Below are 23,964 nucleotides of genomic sequence, written 5' to 3' on the forward strand. Positions count from 1 at the left end.
ATATTTTCTGAAAAACATCGTGCAGAATAAAGCACAATCTTTGCCATTAAAATTATAGATCCTGATAGACCACATCATAGATCAAGCTCTTGGTGTCTGTTGTGTGATGGATCCATACTTTGCCTGCGACAGACCCGAAAACCGGAAATGACAATGCAGAAGTGCACCCGAATTAATTCCGCTTTTTCCCCCTGTATGTTCCAAACTGGAGATCCAGAAAAAAAATTAGGTTGCAGGGTATTGCTAAGCATGCTACCAGGGTTATGGTACACAAAATGCTAATTTTCTTGGAAATTAGGCAACGTGTTTCAACCGTACTGGTGTCACCATCCAAGTGTCTTCCTCAGGCCAAAAAATTGATAAGATATTAACAAAAACCGGCATAAATTGAAATTATATACATTATATGTCTACAAGCAAGTTCCAGATGCAGACAGTCATAAAAGTAGAGTCGTCAATGGGGAGAAGGGAACAAGTTCCTGTAAGAACAAGGTGTCATGCAGGTTGAAATGTAACATACCCAAATTTTTTCTACCATGTCAGTATTTCTCAGGAAAGGTGTTGGGATTCCACCATACGTATAAGGTAGTTAGATGTGTGACAAGTTTTGGCTACTTTACTTTTTTGTGTATGGGCACTTGAAGAGGCTTATACACAGTCCAGTCCCATTAATGTGACCACCTGTCAAAATGCAGAATAACCACCTTTGGCAGAGCGGACCGCTAAGAGACGTGCAGGAAGAGAGGGGATGTTGTGATGATGTCACTGGGATGTTGAGCCGTGCCGTGGCCAGTTGCGCTAGGTTACGTGGTTGAGCATCCATGGCGCCAACAACCCGATCGAGGTGGTCCCACAGATTCTCGAATTAGGTTCAAGTCTGGGGAATTTGCTGGCCAAGGGAGTACGGTAAACTCATCCTGGGGCTCCTCAAACCACGCACGTACACTGCCAGCTTTATGACACGTCGCATTGTCCTGCTGGTAGATGCCATCATCCTGAGGAAAAACATTTCGCATGTAGGGGTGAACATGGTCCGCAAGGATAGATGCATACATGTGTTGATCCATCGTGCCTTCCACAATGATGAGTGCACCCAGATGGCTGATGACACGCGCCTTCTGCCATTGGTTATTTAACGTTGAGGTCAAAAGTAGGCGGTGGTCACATTAATAGGACTGGACTGTGTATCGGGATACACCAGGGAATCGGCGGAATCTGGTAAAATTTGACTCTGGTGACATGATCAGGTTACAACATCTATTGCCATCACAAGTCAGCAGTAGTTACTAGACATGGCTTGATGACTATCCCAGGATTTAGAAGTGATGAGTAACCTATATAAATATATACCACCATCCTGCATTCATTATATCTGCGAGAGATGCCGACTAGAAGACACAGAAATGTAGGAGAAATTTCGATGACTGATTTGGTACAAGGTGACAAAAAAATGGCAAGATGGCCATCAAGATGTAGCATACTGACATAGGTCATGGTTAGACATGCACAAGGCTCTACACAGAACATACGGACCGTAGAGATGAGAACAGGTTAAAGCCTAAGGGCACCATGCCAGTCGTAAAGAATATGGTGTGTTTACAGGAGAGAGGGCAGCGGGCACTAGAGTCATTGGCCAGAATATGACACACTGCAGATCAGAGGGAAACATTTCAGTAAGAGCGCAGCGCCGTGTACGGTGGTAATGTTGTAATGGATTTAGTTAATCCATTGTGACGCACTTGTGTCTGGAAACTCCCTTGTGTGCGAGTGGATCCTCGTAGCGTGTTCTAGTGCAGGTTACTCTCTAATTACACTCAGGCAGCGCTTGTATTCCCTCAGCGCTGATATTTTTCTGCCTGGATGAGTTATCGTCTTGTTCGGCAGGATGGAACACCAGCCGCAGGTTGTTGCTGATTCCCCCTGTTTCCACCCACCCCCTCTGTGTAATGCACGCCTCCCTCCCTTCACCCCTGCACCGTCTGTAGCTGCAGTCGAGTTGTCCATGACAGACAGCTCCATACCATCTTCTATGCAGGAGCCGGAACTTCCAAAGTAAAGGGACGTTTGCCTAGTGTGTAAGTGGCAGCCGTCACCAAGTACTGTGATCATAGTGTCAGTAAGGACAAAGGAAAGGTCTGCTTTATTTCCTTTTGTAGCCAATTTCGGAAAATATTGCATCTGCTAATACATTTAGATTTAGAAGCGGGGTGACGTTCAGCATTTTCTATAACCAACCACTGAGAAGGTGGCCTCCATCATATAAGCTTTTTTATGAGATTTCTCTTAAAACCTTCATTGCTGTGCAAAAGCTTTAGACAGATGTGGAAAGATGCTACACGGTAAGAATGTTTTCAGAAATAGAAGGGTTAATAGTTTATTTTAACAATTAACAAATAGGGAATGAACTAAAGAGAAATCTAAATCCCATTATTATGTGGTGTGACCTTTGCCCTTTGGAGGAGGAGTCCTGGAAGTGATGGTCCAGCCCCCGCAGATCTCATCATCATCCAGTCTGTCTGGGATTACATGAAGTGACTGAAGGATTGGAGCAAGCCAACATCCACAGACCTGGGCTTAGATCTCCGAGGTGGCGGGAACAACCTCCCTGCAGAGTTCCTTCAAAATCTGTCTACAAGTACTGAGAAGAACCAGTGGGGGGAAAAGGGATCTCTCACCAAATATTAATGATATCTAACGTTCTCTTTAAACTATTTACTCTTCTGACACTAGGTTCACACCTGCGTTCAGGTTTTCATTTTTTGGGTCCGCTTGGGAACCTGAAAAACAAAACTCAGTCCGCGTAAAAAGCAGTTACCCGTGGAAACCCGTGGACCTCATAGACCATAATGGGGTACGCCCCAGAAAACGTGGAGAGAAAAGCGCTGCTTGGAGGACTTTTCTGTCTTCAAGTGGATTCAGGGACGGAATTTCCAAATGGAATCCAGGTGCAGGGGTGAATCGAATCTTACTTTGCAGCATTTTTCCCGCACATGCGTAAAAGTTTTGCGCAGTGCTGTATATAGGTGCGAAATCATTTCACTTGCCCTTTCTCATAGCACTATTATCCTTTACTTTTAGCAGACTTTCCTGTTTAAAGGAACTTTCCACTTAAGCATGCCAAATCACATCGATATGTATATTGGCGCTGGTTTCAAATTGACATGGATGTTCGCACTTGTTGGGTTTCCGCTAGTCACTGTACGTCATCGATACTCACCATAATTTTTGGTTACAAATACTGGTGAAGTGTTGCAATAAGCAGTAAATAATGTGCAGTTAACATGTCTCGCATGATGTTCACTAACGCTCCACATAGTGAACTGCAGGTAAAAAAGCATCAAAAATGCATCTTGGGATAGAGATTGACTATGGAATCGGACTTACCCAAGCAGGACTGACACCAATGAGAATAATACATTCATGCATTACAGCTGAATTCACGTTGCATTATTTTTATGGTATATTTGCAGATGTATTTTTCTGAGGCTAGCACCAAATACCTGACAATAATAATGCAAGTATCTATAATGTAGAATATTCCTAGGTCCTCAGGTATCATGCATGTAGTTGTGCATGTTATAAATATATATCTAAATGATACCGAGCAGCAGCCTGCATCTGTCCATACACATACATAGAAACATGCTTGTAGGCAGCACCTCTCTGGATTTTTTGTCCCCCTGTAGTAGTGTGAGAGCACCTGTCAGCCTTCCCCTCTACGGACCCTCTTACATGACAGGTAAGGGGAGCACTCAGACATGGTCTTATTGTATCCATTAGAAATCAGAGCCATGGCGTAGGCTGGTATACGTAGGAAGCCGGACCAGTCTGCAGGTCACGCTTCAGAGACCCAGAAAGGAGGGGTAGAAGGGCAAGGTGCTGCTGTCTGCTCACTCAACTGGATTTGAGCAGCTCCATCCTCACATTCAGGTGTCAGGAGTCTTTCCACTGGAGGCTCCTATCACTTTATATTCTGTCCATAACTTGACCGACCAGTCCTGCTGACACCAAACTCTGTGCAGTTATATATGGTGGGGTTAAGTCAAACATTATTTTTACGTGGACAATAATAATAATAATCTATGGACCTTTATTCGTTCTAATATTATATATATCATTTTTTATATATTGGTATATATATATATATATATATATATATATATATATATATGTTTTGGGAAATTGCAGCAGGTCAATTATACCTACAGAAATGCAAGCGGTTTTCCTATAGGCATAATGGAAACAGAAAGTCCGTGGAGGAAACCTCTTCATTTCTCCTGTTACACTACAGTTGCACCTACTTGGTTTCGGGTCCATTGGGGAACTTGAGCAATAGAGAAGCTGACCGCTAAAACGGCATTTACACATGGAGCCCAGCGACCACCATTGACTATAATGGGGGTCCGTCGGGTGTCTGTCGTTTGTAAACTAAAACTGGCAGAGGAAAGAGTCCTCCATGCAGGACTTTTTCTTGCACTGGTTTTTGGCAGACGCTGCACCAGTCTCCAGCTCCCGTTCACATCTGCATTCGGTTTCCGCTTGGGGACCCCCGAACCGAAACCTATACGTTTAAAAAGCGGTTACCTAAAGAAACCCCTGGACCCCATAGACTATAATGCAAGCAGCAACTTTCTATCCGCATGTTTCGTGCAGAAACCACACCCCATTATAGTCTATAGGGTCCGTGGGTTTCCTTAGGTAACCGCTTTTTAATGCATGTAGGTTTCCTTTCAGGGGGTCCCCAAGCGGACTCCCTAAACAGATGTGGATCAGACCTTAGTTGGCGCACAATGTAACAAGTTAGTCACATTAGACACGACAAGACTGTTTCTGACACACATTACACCAGAAGTCTGTCGCATTTTTCTTAGTAAATGTCTCCAAGTGTGTGTAAGAAAAAACTGTTCAGAGATCTACACGTGGGAGCAAACTTAGGATTTTATAACTGCGGCTCCTTCCAGTTGAAGGTGACTGTCTGGCCACCTCCCTCCATAGACCAAGGGTGAAGATAAAAGTAATTTATTGGAAAACTTCTCAAATAGGTTTTATGGTTTCATGTCCTGTAAGTTGTAGCAGGCCAAGTGTAGCATTCTTAAGATGGCTAGAGACATAATATAGCTCCATCGGGGAGGGCTGGACGATTAGATTACGGTAACTCGCCATGTCAGCATTGGGATTTTTATCAGCAGAGCAAAATTAATTTTAGCCCCATCAGAGCCTCCACCTCTATAATAGTGTACCCCAGTACCCCCATAATAACCTCTATAACAGTACACTATAAGGTCTGGGCTTGTTCAAAATCCAAGGGGCATGTATATATTCCATTGCTTTGGCAGGAGTATACTCCCCTGTCCCCATTCAGAACACATGCACACTTAGTTGATAACATACATGTGTATGAGGAGGGATGTCTGTTGTATGAACATTCATATGATAACATATCTGGCCAGTCCAGCATGCTTTATTCTTGCTTTCACCAATGTCTAGGACAGGTCCAATACACAATAGATTGTCAGGATCCACCTAATATATGGTCAATTTTAGAATATCAAGAGTTAAATCTTAAGATCCGCTGCCGAGGCTTCATCACCTGTCCTTGTCTCTTGAATAGAGCTCTATGGACTGGATGCCGTAATAGCTACTTATATATTCTATAGACAGACAATCCTCTTCCGTGGAGCGGGAATTCCCAAGGCCTGGACGGGGTTTAGAAACCGTTTCCAAATCCTATGCAATAATACAGATGATATTTTGTAGAATATTTCCAGCACTTTGATAGTTAATGTTTGATTTATTTGCAGGTTTTATTGTATAGTATCCCCGACAAGGAGACCAAATGTGTCCCGATGGCTACTTATTCCAACTTATTTAGTTAGCCAAATAAAAGCTACCCTTTTATCTTCAATCTGGCCGCTCTCATTGACGGCTCGCACAGTTCCGCACTCTGCCTGTGCAGTTCTTAAGTAAATTTCCTATTGTCTATCACATACAATATGGCACATTGAGGTCCTGATGTTCTCATTGTCACATATACTGATGGGGTAAGCTTTTTCTCTGGAGTGCTTTGCTAATTGTTAGCCCGGAGCAGAAAGGTTACATATGCTTGCATACTTTTCGGATGACGACACCGCACCCCCTTTCTAAATTCCTTTCCCGGTCTCCAAGCCGCCCCACACTTGTGTACTGTGAGGGCAGAACAAGTTGCTTGGTAACTTCAAGAGCTAAACATCTTTCCCATTCATAGGGAGAAGCTCCATGTGGAGGGAACCCGCAGGGGGTTGTGGCTGATCTGGGTAATGGGATGGAGCTCTCACACTCCTGAAGGAGCCTTGTTCTGCCATAGTCCCATGGCTTTTTACCTCCTACAAGGACAAGCGCATCGTAGAGGGCACTGAGCAAAAACAAAATGTGGTGGAAAAAAAGTTCTGAACGCATAAAAGTTGCCACAGAAATAGAGTACACTTGGCACAAAGAATTTTTTTGGAGCAACCCAAGCAAGAAGGGTTTTGTAAGACGGGTTGGAGTGAAGCTTTACGTCTTGGGAAAAACAACACAGAAGTTTTCTTCCATCTTTATAGACAATGCCCATTTTCCATCTTGTGTGAATTCTTTAGGCTAAATTCGCATTAGCTTTATATCAGTTTGTTGCTCTGAACTGTTGTAGGATCAGAACAAGAGGCTGAAAATGAACAAAATGATGGATGCAGACAGGGCACATTCAAATTAGATGGTATCCTTAAAACTTTCTGCAGGAACGATTTTATCTTCCGTCTTATGCTAGGTTTACATGAAGGTTTGTGTCTACGTACGTATGAGACTCCGTCCCACATTCTGCTTAAAATTGGCAAAACGAAACGTCTTGCAAGGAAGACTTTATTCTTTGCTGTTTTCGGGGGAAACCAGGCGGAACTCATTATAGTCTATAGCAGGGGTCCTCAAACTTTTTAAACAGTGGGCCGGAGGCAGAGCAGGTCGCACAGACATCGGGAGTGGTGCCCTCCAATAGGTAAAGTGAAGTGCGCTCCATGTCCTGGCCCGAGCTCCCCAGGAGCTTCATTATAAATGCACGCCTGCCGGCGTTGTCGGCGGGGCCAGACAGAAGTGCTTGGCGGGCCGCAGTTTGTGGACCCCTGGTCTATAGGGTCCTTAGGTTTCCGCATGTGACCACTTTTTAAGTGGATATGGTTTCTGTCTTTCAGGTCCCCAGTCGGAACCGAAGGATGGAATTCCAAACGGAATTCCGAACGTTAGTGTAAAGCAATAAGCTTCCTTCTAGTTTTTTTTTCCATGACAGTGAATGATGGCAGATGCAGAGAGAATATGCTCTGTCTGCATCCATCAACAAAATAGATATTAGTCCATTGTTCTGATCCTATAATGTATCAGAAAACAAAAGCAAAGACAGCACCGAGCTGTATATAGTGAAGTATTGTCAGATGATCTGATGGTGTAGATAGACAGAGGTGACTCTCATCTGGGTGAGTTGTGAAAGATTCCCAACTACCGGACGTGCCTTGGAATCGTATAGCAGGGGGTTCCTCCCAGGGTGATGTAGAGCAGCAGAATCCGTACCACCAACGGTGTTGAACAAATACCAGAAGGACCAAGGAAAAGGATCACCGTGTTTCACCCAATGTATAAACCAGCAACCCACAGTAGTTCATGTCACTTCAAAAAGGGCAATTAGATGCCCGAAACGCGTTGTGGTATTCTGAACTTTAATAAAGAAGGTTTAATTTATCCATTGGGTCAAGGGCGGTGGTGCTTTTCCTTGGTCCTTCTGGTATAATGGATCAGAGTAATAGACGAAAAAGAAGCTTAAAGAAGCTTAAAGAAGCTTAAAGGGTGAATTCACATTGGACGGGAAATCCACATTGACATAGTAGCATTCACATGTTGCTGAATTATTCTGTTTGGAAATTGATCTGCAGTATTTAAATCCACGGCGTGTCAATTTCTGTTGCGGAAAGAACTTAGATTTTTGGACTTCAGTGGAGATGTAAAAAACCAAACTTATGATTATTATTGTGGAATCTGCAGATGTGGGCATTCATCAAACATGCCCACCTTCCCAAACATCTACCACTACCATGCAGACGCTAACATAGTCCCCTGGCCTGTCTCTCTAATCTGTCCACCAATGATGATGTGTCATGTCAACATGTCCCCGGTCAATCACACATGTCAACACATCATCGCTGGATCCAGAAGGACAGAGACCTGCCAGGAGACCAGGTAAGCCTCAGCATGGTAGCGGCAGAAGATTAGGAAGTTAATTATACCGCAATAGTGGCAGATTTGTACAATTTGGTAAAATTAACTTGCCAGATTTGCCACATTTTACACAGCAAATCTAATACCTGTGAACCGGTGACTGTATTCCTACAGTAAATATCTAATGTTGTGCGGAGACATTTTTTTGGATTCAAGGAAAGAAAAGCCCTTTAGACAGAAGGGCAAGGATTAAAAAGTCTAGTCTGGAAGTAGATAGGCCAAGCAGTTCTTATCTTGCCGTCAGATTCTGTGTTTGACACAAACAGCCACACTCGCACAGACTGAGATATACACACACTGGCTCTTTCGCACAGTCAACATGCTTGAGGGCAGACAATTTACATCTGAATGATTCACATTTGCATATAATGCATCCGATCTGCATATATCAGATCTCATCTGCATATGAAATGCATGCTGGTGGCCCACCAGTGGCTGAAGCCGGGATTCTGAGACCAAGGTCACGGTGACAAGGTCATAGTGGAGTGCAGGAGGGGAGGCATATCCCTGGAGAGAGAGATAGGTAGCCCCTACTATCAGATTAGGGTTTTATTTCCTAGGTAGCATACACCAAAATCTTTTTTGTTCTGGCGGTGACATATTTTCACCGAATCCTGAACAGGAAATTATGAGGTTTTATGACAATTTTGAAAATTTTATTTCACATTTTATGGTGTAAGCAGCATAGTAGTATGAAGGTGCAATAATGTATACAAATGTGTAAGCAAGGCCGATGTACACGACTTACTTCTACTATAGGTTCAGATATTTCCTTCTATAGATACCATTCTTGTATTGAGATAGCACTCCACCATGATTACCTTTATTAGCAATTTCAGAACACAAAAGCTTATGGTTTCAGAAATAATGCACACAGTGATGTCACAGTACAGGGATAATACACACAGTGATGTCACAGTACAGGGATAATACATACAGTGATGTCACAGTACAGGGATAATACATACAGTGATGTCACAGTACAGAGATAATACACACAGTGATGTCACAGTACAGGGATAATACACACAGTGATGTCACAGTACAGGGATAATACACACAGTGATGTCACAGTACAGGGATAATACACACAGTGATGTCACAGTACAGGGATAATACACACAGTGATGTCACAGTACAGGGATAATACACACAGTGATGTCACAGTACAGGGATAATATACGCAGTGATGTCACAGTACAGGAATAATACACGCAGTGATGTCACAGTACAGGGATAATACACACAGTGATGTCACAGTACAGGGATAATATACACAGTGATGTCATAGTACAGAGATAATACACACAGTGATGCCACAGTACAGGGATAATACACACAGTGATGTTACAGTACCGGGATAATATACACAGTGATGTCACAGTACAGGAATAATACACATAGTGATGTCACAGTACAGAGATAATACACACAGAGATGTCACAGTACAGGGATAATACACACAGTGATGTCACAGTACAGGGATAATACACACAGTGATGTCACAGTACAGGGATAATACACACAGTGATGTCACAGTACAGGGATAATACACACAGTGATGTCACAGTACAGGGATAATACACACAGAGATGTCACAGTACAGGGATAATACACACAGTGATGTCACAGTACAGAGATAATACACACAGTGATGTCACAGTACAGGGATAATACACACAGTGATGTCACAGTACAGGGATAATACACACAGTGATGTCACAGTACAGGGATAATACACACAGTGATGTCACAGTACAGGGATAATACACGCAGTGATGTCACAGTACAGGAATAATACACGCAGTGATGTCACAGTACAGGGATAATACACACAGTGATGTCACAGTACAGGGATAATACACACAGTGATGTCACAGTACAGGGATAATACACACAGTGATGCCACAGTACAGGGATAATACACACAGTGATGTCACAGTACCGGGATAATACACACAGTGATGTCACAGTACAGGAATAATACACACAGTGATGTCACAGTACAGAGATAATACACACAGAGATGTCACAGTACAGGGATAATACACACAGTGATGTCACAGTACAGGGATAATACACACAGTGATGTCACAGTACAGGGATAATACACACAGTGATGTCACAGTACAGGGATAATACACACAGAGATGTCACAGTACAGGGATAATACACACAGTGATGTCACAGTACAGGGATAATACACACAGTGATGTCACAGTACAGGGATAATACACACAGTGATGTCACAGTACAGGGATAATACACACAGTGATGTCACAGTACAGGGATAATACACACAGTGATGTCACAGTACAGGGATAATACACACAGTGATGCCACAGTACAGGGATAATACACACAGTGATGTCACAGTACAGGGATAATACACACAGTGATGTCACAGTACAGGGATAATACACACAGTGATGTCACAGTACAGGATAATACACACAGTGATGTCACAGTACAGGGATAATACACACAGTGATGTCACAGTACAGGGATAATACACACAGTGATGTCACAGTACAGGGATAATACACACAGTGATGTCACAGTACAGGGATAATACACACAGTGATGTCACAGTACAGGGATAATACACACAGTGATGTCACAGTACAGGGATAATAAACTCATTAACATTACAGCATGGGATCTTTACAAGCAATGATGTCATATTGCAGACCTCCTACTGTATGTAATATTATGCTGCTCTACAATGTCAGTTTTTGTCCCTGTCACCCCTCCCCACATAAAAAAATGGCACGATTGCTTAAAAAATTCCGATGCCACCATCTTAGCACTGAAATGTTACAGACTTCCCTTGCGAAATGAGTTATTAGCCCCGTACGTATTTAGAAAAGCATCATGGACCATTTATGTCTCTTGGAAATCTAAGCCATTCTGTTAACTGCAGGTATTTAGCATTAGCACATTTGTTTTGACGCAGGCTGAATGATACTTTCACCAAGCGGTGATGTTTGCCTCCTACACTGCATAATAACGTGAATGATTAGACTGGGATCTGTGACTGACATGACACCGAAATCTCTGCTGTAAGCCGCTGTCATGTATCTGGAAGCCGCAGCTATTTTATAAAAGCATCCGACGTCCTCCCCGTCTGCTGGCTGCAAAAAGGGAAATATACTAGGTGTTGGCGACAAAAAGTTTGGCCCTCGTCTCGTATGGACCGGTAGTAGCGGCCGCCTGACCCCTCCGCGACGCTGATCATCTCATAATATAATCACATTTGTACTTCTCCAAATGATAATCTCATAACCACGGAAATTAGGAGACATAAAGTGGATGAGTTCGAGACGGATTTTGTTTCACAGGAGTTTTTTTTTTTTTTTTTTTTAATTAAAAAGAAAAAAAAAATTTGAAAAAACTTTTAATGGACTCATTTTAATTTGGGGATCTGACGAGGAGCAGGTTAATTACTCCTCGTTAATCAGGACTTGGCACTATGGCACTCAGGTGTCATGTTGAATTTAGAGTAATATGGAGTGAGCCGCTCGCCTTCGCTTTTCCCCAGGCCCAACCTTCCCGAGATTCTCCTGGCATTTACAAAACAGCCTAAAGTCCGCAAATAGCGAGCGGCTCGGATACCGCTGCTGGAGTTTCAGAACACAGATAATCAATTGCTGAACAACGGTTGTTGTAGAGGACTCAGCACCTGGATATTAAATTACTGAACAATGGTGGCTGCCGAGGGCCTCGATGTTCATTTACTGGATTACATGTACTTTCAACCGCAAACCAATATTCAATTACCTGTCTGCAGGACTACATGGAGGATGACCATAGACACTGATTACAGGGCACCGCCGATGCATATGGCCGCGGTCATTTATAGCTACTGACTAAGGCATTGCTGGATTTGTTCTGCGCCTTGTTATGGAACAAAGGAAGTTCCACTTAAAGGGATTTTCCATGAATACACAGGATAATGGAATAAGCATGGCATTGCTGGGACCCTAATGCGGATCCCTGAGATTGATAGCGATTACTGAGTACAACCTTCAGATGATTGTTAAAGGGGTTGTCCAGGAATTTCAGTACTGGACCAGAAGGACGGGGAAGGTAAAAAAAAAAATAGATACTAATCTGTTCCCGCTGCTCCTGTATCTGCCGCCGCTGTTGGATCAAGTAGCAACTTGGGGGCTTGTACTGGCAAAAGTCCTCACTTTACGTGGCCTCAGCGGTTTCAGGAAAGGACCCAGGACATATGTGAGTGATGTCCGGGGTCCTTTCCTGTTACCACTGAGGGCAGTGATTGGCCTCAGTGGTCATGTGTGCCGAGGACTAATGCCAAAACAAACCCCAGGGTGCCTCTGGACCGCACATTGGTGGCAGATACCCAAGCACATGGACAAATCATTATTGTTTATCCTTTCCAACATCCTGGCCCAGTACTGAAATTGCTGGACAAACCCTATATCTAAGGCCGGGTTCACACGATACGCTGTATACGCTCCTATTGATTTCAATGGGAGCCGAGACCGTATACGCGGCGCTATTTTGTGGCCGTGATTTTGCGGCGGCCGCAAATTAGCAACGCGTATACGGTCCGGGCTCCCATTGAAATTAATGGGAGCGTATACGGCCCGCAAAAGCTCCCGCGGCGTCTACGTGCCACATTACGTGCCAAAATACATCATGTGAACCCGGCCTAAAACAGAAAAAGGAACGGCACCGAGCTCATATTATACCATATGGGCAGGTGAGAGAGACAAATCAATGAAGATTAACCACACCAATCCGAATGGATTGGCGCAGTGATCAGTGCTAATTCAATGCAGTAAATTAGGGTTTTCTTTGTGGATAGAACAGGCACACACAACGTGTTTCAGGTATAAATGGTACCCAAGAAAACATAATCCCTTTACACAGCATTAAAGTTATTGTTCTCAGAAAACAGTGTTTTTATTGTGCAGAAATATAACAACATGATAAAGTATTGTGTATAAATTTGGATATAACCGTAATTGTAGTGACCTTTAAAATAAAATTAAAATGTCACTTAAACCGCATGGAGGACACCATAAAAATGAAACACAAAAACTAAAACACCAGAAAATTGCAGAATCATTTTTTTTGCCTTATAAAAATAAAAAAATTCAGTGCTTTGTATGTATCCCAAAATGGGGCCATTAAAAATTCAACTTCCACAAAAAAACAACCCTTTATGCTATGGCAATGGGTAAAAAAAAGTAATGACTCTTGGATTGAAGGGATTGAAAAAGCTAAATTAGTCAGTGCGACTGGCTGGAGAGGTAGAGGGTGAAGTGGTAGAACATGATGTCACCTCTGGAAGGTGCCGTATGGCAATATTTACTGTAAGCCAATGGCTGGTCAGGTAATGGAGGGGGTGTACATCTTACTCAGACTACTAAGGTGGGTGAGATGCAAAAGCTCCAGAAGAAATGTTTGTTCTCGGCAGACAACTTTCATCTGCTGAGCATTTAGGTAAATGCTCAGTACTGGGCTGGATTTTTAGGAATGGCAGGTAGGTTGGTAGTGGGACCTGTCATTCCACCCCCCTCCAGTCCACACTTTGGGGATGTTTTGGCAGGGACTGAGCTGCAGAGAGTCTGCTCATCAAGAGATCTTAAGAAGCCAGCAACAGACTTTCGGCAGAGCTTGGCTGGAGAGCCAAAGAAAGAAGATATATTTTTGGAGCTGTGTCCTGAATGATTCTACTGGCTTTTGGATTTCTGTGATTCTAGGTGAGGTAACCTATTCTATGTTCAGTTAGAGCCTAGCTGGGCAGGGATTTATTTTTGTATTGTTTCCTTTTGTTGCTGCACTGCCTTTTGAGTGAAAATAAACCCTACCTTTGTTTTGGACTAAAAAAACTGGACTTTTGTGTCTATGCCACCCCACCTAGCAACCCCAGACCCTGACATTACTTATGAGTGAAGTCTACACCATATTGTATTATTGGGAATGTTTGTATCGTCCATATAGACATTCTCACAATTGAGTAGCATTTGATGGATCCCGTCCGCCATGCACTGCTGTAACCATGTAGACTCTATGACAGTGATGGCGAACCTTTTAGAGACCGAATGCCCAAACTGCAACCCAAAACCCACAAATTTATCACAAAGTGTCAACATGACAATTTAACCTTAATACGGTACGGATCCACAATTGTGGACAATTACAGACGGTGTGTAATAATATCCCTTGTCTACTATAAATCAGATACTATGTGATAAAAAATAGTGAAGGGCCCCCACACGGTACAATCTGCTCCACAGTTGCCGATACACAGTACAATTTGCTCCACAGTGAGCCCCACACAGTGTAATCTGCTGCAAACTGGCACCACACAGTATAACCTGTTCCACAGAGAGGGCTCTGAGCGCCACCTCTGGCATGGGTGCCATAGGGTCGCCGTCATGGCTCTATGATGTGATCAATGTGTAACTTTTACTAAAGAGCTTTTCTTTTTTAGTTATAGGATCCCAGAGGAGAAGAAGCCCCAGCTCTGTGGCCATTGATGTCTTTGAATCTCATCTTGGGAGTCACATCCTACAGGTACAAAACATGTTCATGTCATATGCTGAAAATCTAGAATGACGCCGGGCGACTCTTGATCATAGATTAAAAACTGTAACCGTAAATGATGACATTATCTACGGTAGGAATATGTCAGAACTTCCTTATTATTTTCTATGGGATTTTTTTGATAGATTTCAATGCAGTTTTATATCTTAAAAAATGACCATAACATTTGGATTTCTTATGGTGCGGTTTTATCATTGTGATCTGAGTATTATTATTATTACTATTCTATATTATTAGTACTTCTTATTATAATATTGAATTGTAATTCGGCCATTGTTGACCATTCTGGACTTATTTGTATCATGTTGATAACCACACCGGTGGTTGGTGCCAATGGAAAGGTGCCATATTGACCAAGTCTTTTTGGTTGTGTCCTCTTAGTATTACCTTACAGTCCTTACGTTGCTATTGTTCTCTCTACATTTGCTTCATCCAGCTCATACTGTATTGTTCCACTTCTTATGATGGTACACACCCAAAGATGGCCCATTATTATATCAGATTGTGACAAAGAACAGATCAAGGCATGGACTAGTAGAGGGGACAATTGTGTGACAGATATGGTGGCCACCATATATAACTTTTTTCATCTATATATGAATATAATATAAAATGGACAATCCATTAGGACTCCAGACATATCTATATTGAGCAATATAGAGCTTTCACCACCGTCTTCCATGCTTCTGTAGTCCATTAGGAGACATCTCCTTATGACATGGAACCCATACTTAGACATCGTGAGGGCTGAAACCAAAGACTCATATCTTGGTACTAACTAGCTGTTCCGTCTTCGTCTCTGTAAAGGAACCAGTCAGCAGAACTTGTCTCTATAAACCTCACCCACCATCATTTGTGACCAGCGTTGGACTGGCCCACTAGAACGTGAAGATCCTCGGGTGTTCCCAAGCTGTGACACATAATAGTGTACCTGAATATTCAGAAGAAGACAAACCTATTTGGAAGTGATCAGTCACTTACAACTAGAGACAATGGGAGATGTAGGTTCTAGTGCCTGCTGGGCATATGTAGATATTTTAAGTTTCCTGGGCAATTTTTGCTAACCTGTTGATTGGCATAGAGCTGACAACTAGCGCATGCGCAAAATCCTTCGTAATGTGTAAGCAAAGGAATCCATTTGGGTCTGTGGTGCACCAAGTCCAAGGTCTTCATCTCCATCACATACTGTATGAAGACCACAATTGATCATTTTTCTCTTGGACAGTCTGTGCATGCGCTGGATTTCAGTTGTAGCACGCATGCGCCAGATTTCAAGCAAGCTTTGCATAACCCAGGCATCTTCCACATCAGTCAATGGAGCAGTGCCGGGATTTAGGACACTTAGAGAGTCCAAATACCCCCACAGACACTTGATCCTTGAAGTGCATTCAACACAGGAATGAGGGACTATAATAGACTAATGGACTTTAAGGTCACAATTGGTGGTGAAAGTGATTTATAGGGGTAAATTCTTCTGACAAAATCCCTTCAAATCTATTTTCCTTTTTTTGTCGTACAAACTTTTGCCATTTTTAAAGGAATGTCAATAACCCTTGCTCTTGTGACTTTTCTGTAGCCGCACTTCAGCGGGTGTAATCTCTTGTTCTGCAACCTCTGTCTCTTGGTTCTACAATTAATTTAAATACTTGATGAGATTGCAAGGCGAGACACGCGAAAATTGTGCTTGTTCTTTCCGTAAGACCAGATCTCTTGTGGAATGGAGGTGGTTAAGGGTAAGGACAGGGCACGACTGCTTTAAGTGATGCTAATTAATCACTGGCATGGTTGTGGCCGGCACACAGCAGACCTCAACATCGTACGTGCTTATACAGTGGTGTGCAAAAGTTTTAGGCTGGTCTGAAAAATTGCTGCAAAGTAAGAATGTTTTTTACAAATAGAAGCGTTAATCGTCTAACAAAATGAAGTGAATGAAGAAAAGAGAAACCTAAATCCCATCAATATTTGGTGTGGAGGAGTCCTGGAAGTGATGATATAGCCTCCCTAATCTCTATATCATCCAGTCTGTCTGGGATTACATGAAGGATTGGAGCAAGTCTATGTCACAGAAGATCTGGGCTTAGGTCTCCAAGATGGAGGGAACAATCGCCCTGCTGAGTTCCTTCAAAAATTGTCTACAAGTGTACCTAGAAGAATTGATGGAAGGCAAAGGAATCATAATAAGATATAAGATAAATCACACCGAATATTGATGGAGTTTAGATTTCTCTTTTCTTCATTCACTTCATTTTGTTAATTGACAAAAAATAATTTATTATCACTATTGAAACATTTTTAATTTATAGCAATTTTTCCAGACCTACCTATAATGCTGCCGCGTTGGTCCTTGTCCACTTCAGACCTCCTGAATGATGTCAGGGACTGCTGAGTTCTGCAATTGGGTCTCAGCCATCACAGAACATTATAATGCTTGTGTCTATATCATCTTCATGCCACAAGACCGCTGAGGCCCAATCAATCAGGAGGCCTGAAGAGGACGAGGACCAGCGCTGGAGCACCATGGAGGTGAGTAGTACTGTACTATTATGTATAGTCACTCACCTCTCCTGGGCCTCTGCTATTTATATTCTGGCGTCTGAAAAGACCCCGTGGTATAATGATTGCAGTTTCAGTTTGGACATGTTTGGTCCAAATGAAACTGCAGGTGGAACCTCACAAATATTGTAATAGAAATAATGGAAATAATAGAATAATCAGAAATAATAGAAATAATCGACATGAACAAAATCACATTGATTAACCAGATTGATGGTCGGTATATTTTTGGTGTATTACCCAGCTCTACTTTTCTTAAATGTATACATCTATATAAATAGATATATATACAGTACAGACCAAAAGTTTGGACACACCTTCTTATTCAAAGAGTTTTCTGTATTTTCATGACTATGAAAATTGTAGATTCACACTGAAGGCATCAAAACTATGAATTATGGATTATGAATGATGTGGAATTATATACTTAACAAAAAAAGTGTGAAACAACTGATAATATGTCTTATATTTTCAGTTCTTCAATGTAGCCACCTTTTGCTTTGATTACTACTTTGCACACTCTTGGCATTCTCTTGATGAGCTTCAAGAGGTAGTCACCTGAAATGGTTTTCCAACAGTCTTGAAGGAGTTCCCAGAGATGCTTAGCATTTGTTGGCCCTTTTGCCTTCACGCTGCAGTCCAGCTCACCCCAAACCATCTCAATTGGGTTCAGGTCTGGTGACTGTGGAGGCCAGGTCACCTGGCGTAGCACCCCATCACTCTCCTTCTTGGTCAGATAGCCCTTACACCGCCTGGAGGTGTTTGGGGTCATTGTCCTGTTGAAAAATAAATGATGGTTCAACTAAACGCAAACCGGATGGAATAGCATGCCACTGCAAGATGCTGTGGTAGTCATACTGGTTCAGTATAAATCCCCAATAGTGTCACCAGCAAAGCCCCCCCACACCATCACACCTCCTCGTCCATGCTTCACAGTGTGAACCAGGCATGTAGATTTATCCGTTCATGTTTTCTGTGTCGCACAAAGACACGGTGGTTGGGAACCAAAGATCTCAAATTTGGACTCCTCAGACCAAAGCTCAGATTTCCACTGGTCTAATGTCCATTCCTTGTGTTCTTTAGCCCAAACAAGTCTCTTGTGCTTGTTGCCTGTCCTTAGCAGCAGTTTTCTAGCAGCTATTTTACCATGAAGGCCGGCGGCTGCACAGTCTCCTCTTAACAGTTGTTGTAGAGATGTGTCTGCTGCTAGAACTCTGTGTGGCATTGACCTGGTCTCTAATCTGAGCTGCTGTTATCCTGCGATTTCTGAGGCTGGTGACTCCGATGAACTTATCCTCCGCAGCAGAGGTGACTCTTGGTCTTCCTTTCCTGGGGCGGTCCTCATGTCAGCCAGTTTCTTTGTAGCGCTTGATGGTTTTTGCAACTGCACTTAAGGACACTATCAAAGTTTTCCCAATTTTTCGGACTGACTGACCTTCATTTCTTAAAGTAATGACGGCCATTCAATCTTCTATCAACCTATTCAATCTTTTACTTAGCTGCTTTTTTCTTGCCATAATACAAATTCTAACAGTCTATTCAGTAGGACTATCAACTGCGTATCCACCTGACGTCTGCACAACACAACTGATGGTCCCAACCCCATTTATAAGGCAAGAAATCCCACTTAATAAACCTGACAGGGCACACCTGTGAAGTGAAAACCATTTCCGGTGACTACCTCTAGAAGCTCATCAAGAGAATGCCAAGAGTGTGCAAAGCAGGTATCAAAGCAAAAGGTGGCTACTTTGAAGAACCTAGAATATAAGACAGATTTTCAGTTGTTTCACACTTTTGTGTTAAGTATATAATTCCACATGTGGTAATTCATAGTTTTGATGCCTTCAGTGTGAATCTACAATTTTCATAGTCATGAAAATACAGAAAACTCTTTGAATGAGAAGGTGTGTCCAAACTTTTGGTCTGTACTGTAGATAGATAGATAGATAGATTTTTTTTTAATTTATATATTTATTTAGATAGATAGATAGATAGATAGATAGATAATACACACCATAAATGTATGTTTGGGAGGTAATTGATGAGGAGACAAGCTTTTGTGCTTGTGTCCTTTTGAAAACCAGATTTAAATGCTCCAGAAAGGGTTAAATCCGCATCGCTCTTTCACCGACACCTCTGATCAATTGGTAGATGAATGGATGGCTGCAGCCCCAGCACTGACATTTAAACCAGGCATCTGCCTGTGATTGATAAAGTCCCGCAGGCGGCCATCACCGCTGGGAGGGCAGGAGAGGGAGTGTACATATAACTGAGCATCCTTATACCCCATCCTTGTGGATGGACAGAATAAAGCATGCCATCCTGATGTATAACCATCAATTGAAAACCCTGGGATAAAATAGAAAATCCACATCTTTTGTGATCCAGAAAGCTGATTTTGTGATCTGTTTCTTTTGTTAAAACCGCAGATAACCCAACATGATATCGTATAGGGTGTGATATTTGTATTGGTGTAGTCGGCCACAGTTCATATTGGTTTAACAGGACAGAAATCTACAGTAACAATTTATTTTAATATATTTAGTGATGGATTTATAGCAGTCATGCTACAAGACTTGTTACATGTAAGGCTGGAATCACACACACCATATTGTGGCAGTATTTTTAGCCTAAGGGCTCATTCACAAGGGCACTAAGGGGACGGATTATGGCACGTAATCCACATCATAATACGCCCCCTTACAATGGTGGTTTATGTGGACCGCCAGCCTACTTTTTTCTTGCCGCTCACGGAAAAAAAGAAGTGGGCAGCTCTCTCTTTAGGTGGCTTCCGCGGCTCATCGAGCCACGGCGTCCGCCTGGCGGCAGCAACCTCCGGAGTCGGCCCATTCATTTGAGCCTACCCTGGAGGGGGAAGCCGTGACTGTCGGAAGCTATGACAGTCGTTGTAGGCGGGTTTTGACCCGAGAGTGATGTGGCTCCCCATGTCACTCTCGGTTGCAAAATCTGCCCTACCATACCTCGTGTGAACTAAGCCTAAGGGTCCATCCACAGAGTTTTTTGACGAGGATTTTGGCAAGGAAATCCTGACCAAAAAGACGGCTCCTATTGAAATCAAGCGAGGTGCTCATTCTTCAGGCCGTTTTGCCTTTGCCTGAAGACACTCCCTCCTCCCGACTAGGCCCATTCATTGGGCCTAATCCAGAGCAGAGTGCACGACTGAATGCCAGTGCAGTGCTACCTGTATTTTGGACCGGGACCTGAGGCAGCCTCCGTTGGTTCAAGTGAGGAGACCTGCTCCATCACCAACTTAGAAGCATCAAAATCAGACTCACATTACAGAGACATCCTGATATGTATTAATATGAATAGAACACCTGAGATTAGACAGAAAGTTGCTATTTAGGTGTTTGCAGTCTCTTCCGTGTATCTGTCTGTCCTCTATCACTCAGCTGCCGCTCACTCCCCATTTTCCTTCTCCGTAGACTTCTATATAAAACTGTAATAGGACACCTCTATGAGCTTCTGTTCTCTATTTCTCTCTATAGAGAGATGGAGTTCAACTGAGATTTCGGAGTGAAAGTCGGGACAAGGGACAAAAAGTGGAGAATTTATCTGTACGAAGATGTACTCGTATTACAAGACTTCATATAATTCTTTGTATTATTGATTTATGCAACGCTTGTTGAAAAATTAGTGACCATTTACAGTATTAATTAGTCAATTAATCCTTTCATGGATGCAGTCATGTATGCATTATCAGGCCAGAATGCAAGTCATGCTTTTTTTTGTAAAAAGGAGTATTCCTACCGCCACCCCCTTCCATAATGACTGTATATCGTAATAAGACATATATATATATATATATATATATATATATATATACTGTATATATTTATATATATATATATATATATATATATATATATATATACACTCGAGTATAAGCCTAGTTTTATCTGTTTAGTTTTGTCTTATATGATGAGATACCATGCTTTGGCAATTTATCCTGCTGCACAAAGTTTGGATTAACGTATATACTCGAATATAAGCTGAATTTTTCAGCACAGTTTTTGTGCTGAAAAAGCCCCCCTTGGGGGGGGGGGGGTGTCTATGACCAGCCGCAGTAGTAATGTATAGAATCTCCTATAAAATAGTGAAAAAAAGAAGCTTTACAAAAAATATAATAAAGTAAATAAAAGTTGTAAATCTCTCCTTTCCCTAGAATACATATAAAAGTAGAAAATGACTGTGACACACATACACATTAGGTATCCCTGTGTCTGACAGTCCCCGGTCTACTGAATATAGGGGATCTGCAGTGCTCCTGTTCCGTCAGGAGGGGTTAATAGGAGCACTGCAGATCCCCTATATTCAGCCAGGCTGAATTCAAAGTGGGGGGCAAAAAAACCCAGTCCTCAAGCTCAGGGAAGGGGCAGACAGACAACTCAAACACCCTCTCCCCTTTCCCAGCAACTACTGCACCCAAAAACTCCGACCATTTTAATTTTTGAAATTTTCCAGTAGCTGCTGCATTTCCCCCCCTCGGCTTATACTCGAGTCAATAAGTTTTCCCAATTTTGGGGGGTAAAATTAGGGGCCCCGGCTTATATTCGGGTCGGCTTATACTCGAGTATATACGGTATATTGTGAGAAATCATTAAATAATATAAATTAGAAATATACATGGTTGCCAAAAAAAGTAAAGGGTGTAACTTTGGCAACTGAAGGCTGCTGGCTATTAGCCAGATAGATAAGACACTTCTGAGCTCACCGCCTGTGTTGCAATGACAGCGGGGACCATAAGAGGGGTCTGACATTGTCCCTTTAAATTTTCAAAATTAAGGTAAATAAATTTTAATAATTTCCATTTGCCGTTTTTATGTCACCGTCCAGCCCCTTTAACTGTGTGGAAAGATCGATAAATTTATATGCACCCATTATTTTTTTTTTTAATGATGGACAAAACTAGATGTTTTTTGATGAGGCCAATTCATAAATATCCTATTGCTTTTTGATCGGTGGGAAATCTCCTGCCTGCCATGAATGGCAAAAGCGTAGCACTATATATGTGTTCAGTCAGCAGTTATATCTGATTGTATCTATGTTAATGCGCTTGAAAATGATACCTCACTTGATTTCGGGGAGCTGAATCTCCCAGGTGCATTATTTTCCCCCCAGTCCTTTGTAGCCCGTAGGGAGTCTACCAAATCGTGTCTGCTTCCTGCATCACTTGCACCTCTCCTGTGCCGGACCCGGCAGGTCTCCGCCAGATCCTCACAGCGGGGGCTGATTTGCAGAACAAAATAGCACCTGGAAGGGAAAATCATCCCAAATCACCGAACTAAAGATAGAAAAATGGCAAAAGTGAATATATTTGCATATGCAAATTAGCTTAATTGATCCTGCTCGCCTCTACAGGGATTTTTCATTACAAACTGGAGTGCTACATTGTTCGGCTCATATTGAGTAATTTACTAACTAATGAGACCCGTTTGCACTAATTTGCATATGATAAATGGTCTTAATTGCAGTAAATAACTTGGAGGCATAATTAAAATTACTTAATTTTTCCGTGTTGCACGGCTATTAAATCCACACGCGGTCAGAGCACAGAGACCTGTTTGTGAAGTGAAGTATCAAAGAACACAAATTGGCTAATACCATGACCCCTTAACCAAACCTATGACATAACAGTGGGAGAAAACCACGGCCTGGATATATCTGGCTCCAATCAGTAACGTATTCATATCCGATGTATATCATTTACATATTATATAAAGTCTGTATATTGCATTTATGTCTGAGGCTCACAATCTGGAGCCCTTGTATCGGATACTCCTATCTACTGTTAATAGTTTATAAAATGATCTATTCACTCTAATGAACCCCGCCCCAGAGGTTTGTTTTATACCTGCCCCAGAGGCTCTATCTATTGTAACCACTGCATATTACTAACCACTGTGCTGCACGGCCATATTACTAACCACTGTGCTGCAGGGCCACATTACTAACCACTGTGCTGCACGGCCATATTACTAACCACTGTGCTGCACGGCCATATTACTAACCACTGTGCTGCACGGCCATATTACTAACCACTGTGCTGCAGGGACACATTACTAACCACTGTGCTGCAGGGACACATTACTAACCACTGTGCTGCAGGGACACATTACTAACCACTGTGATGCAGGGACACATTACTAACCACTGTGATGCAGGGACACATTACTAACCACTGTGCTGTATGGACACATTACTAACCACTGTGATGCAGGGACACATTACTAACCACTGTGCTGTATGGACACATTACTAACCACTGTGATGCAGGGACACATTACTAACCACTGTGATGCAGGGACACATTACTAACCACTGTGCTGCAGGGCCATATTACTAACCACTGTGATGCACGGCCACATTACTAACCACTGCACTGCATGGCCTTATTACTAACCACTGTGCTGCACGGCCATATTAGTAACCACTGCACTGCAAGGCCACATTACTAACCACTGTGCTGCACAGCCATGTTACTAACCACTGTGCTACAGGGCCACATTACTAACCACTGTGCTGCCTGGCCAG

General features: G+C 42.5%; 1 protein-coding gene across 5 annotated transcripts in view; it reads left to right on the plus strand.

Annotated features, from left to right (window-relative positions):
* The window catches only part of NPAS3 (neuronal PAS domain protein 3), a 344,072-nt gene that overhangs the window by 197,802 nt on the left and 122,306 nt on the right, over positions 1-23,964 (plus strand). For all 5 annotated transcript variants that reach the window (XM_075282962.1, XM_075282963.1, XM_075282965.1 and 2 more), the window contains one exon: positions 14,744-14,826. In XM_075282962.1, coding sequence (XP_075139063.1) covers positions 14,744-14,826 — 83 coding nt within the window. The remainder of the gene's footprint in view (positions 1-14,743; positions 14,827-23,964) is intronic.

The sequence above is a fragment of the Leptodactylus fuscus genome, chromosome 7, assembly GCF_031893055.1.
Source record: "Leptodactylus fuscus isolate aLepFus1 chromosome 7, aLepFus1.hap2, whole genome shotgun sequence".
Lineage (NCBI taxonomy): Eukaryota > Metazoa > Chordata > Amphibia > Anura > Leptodactylidae > Leptodactylus > Leptodactylus fuscus.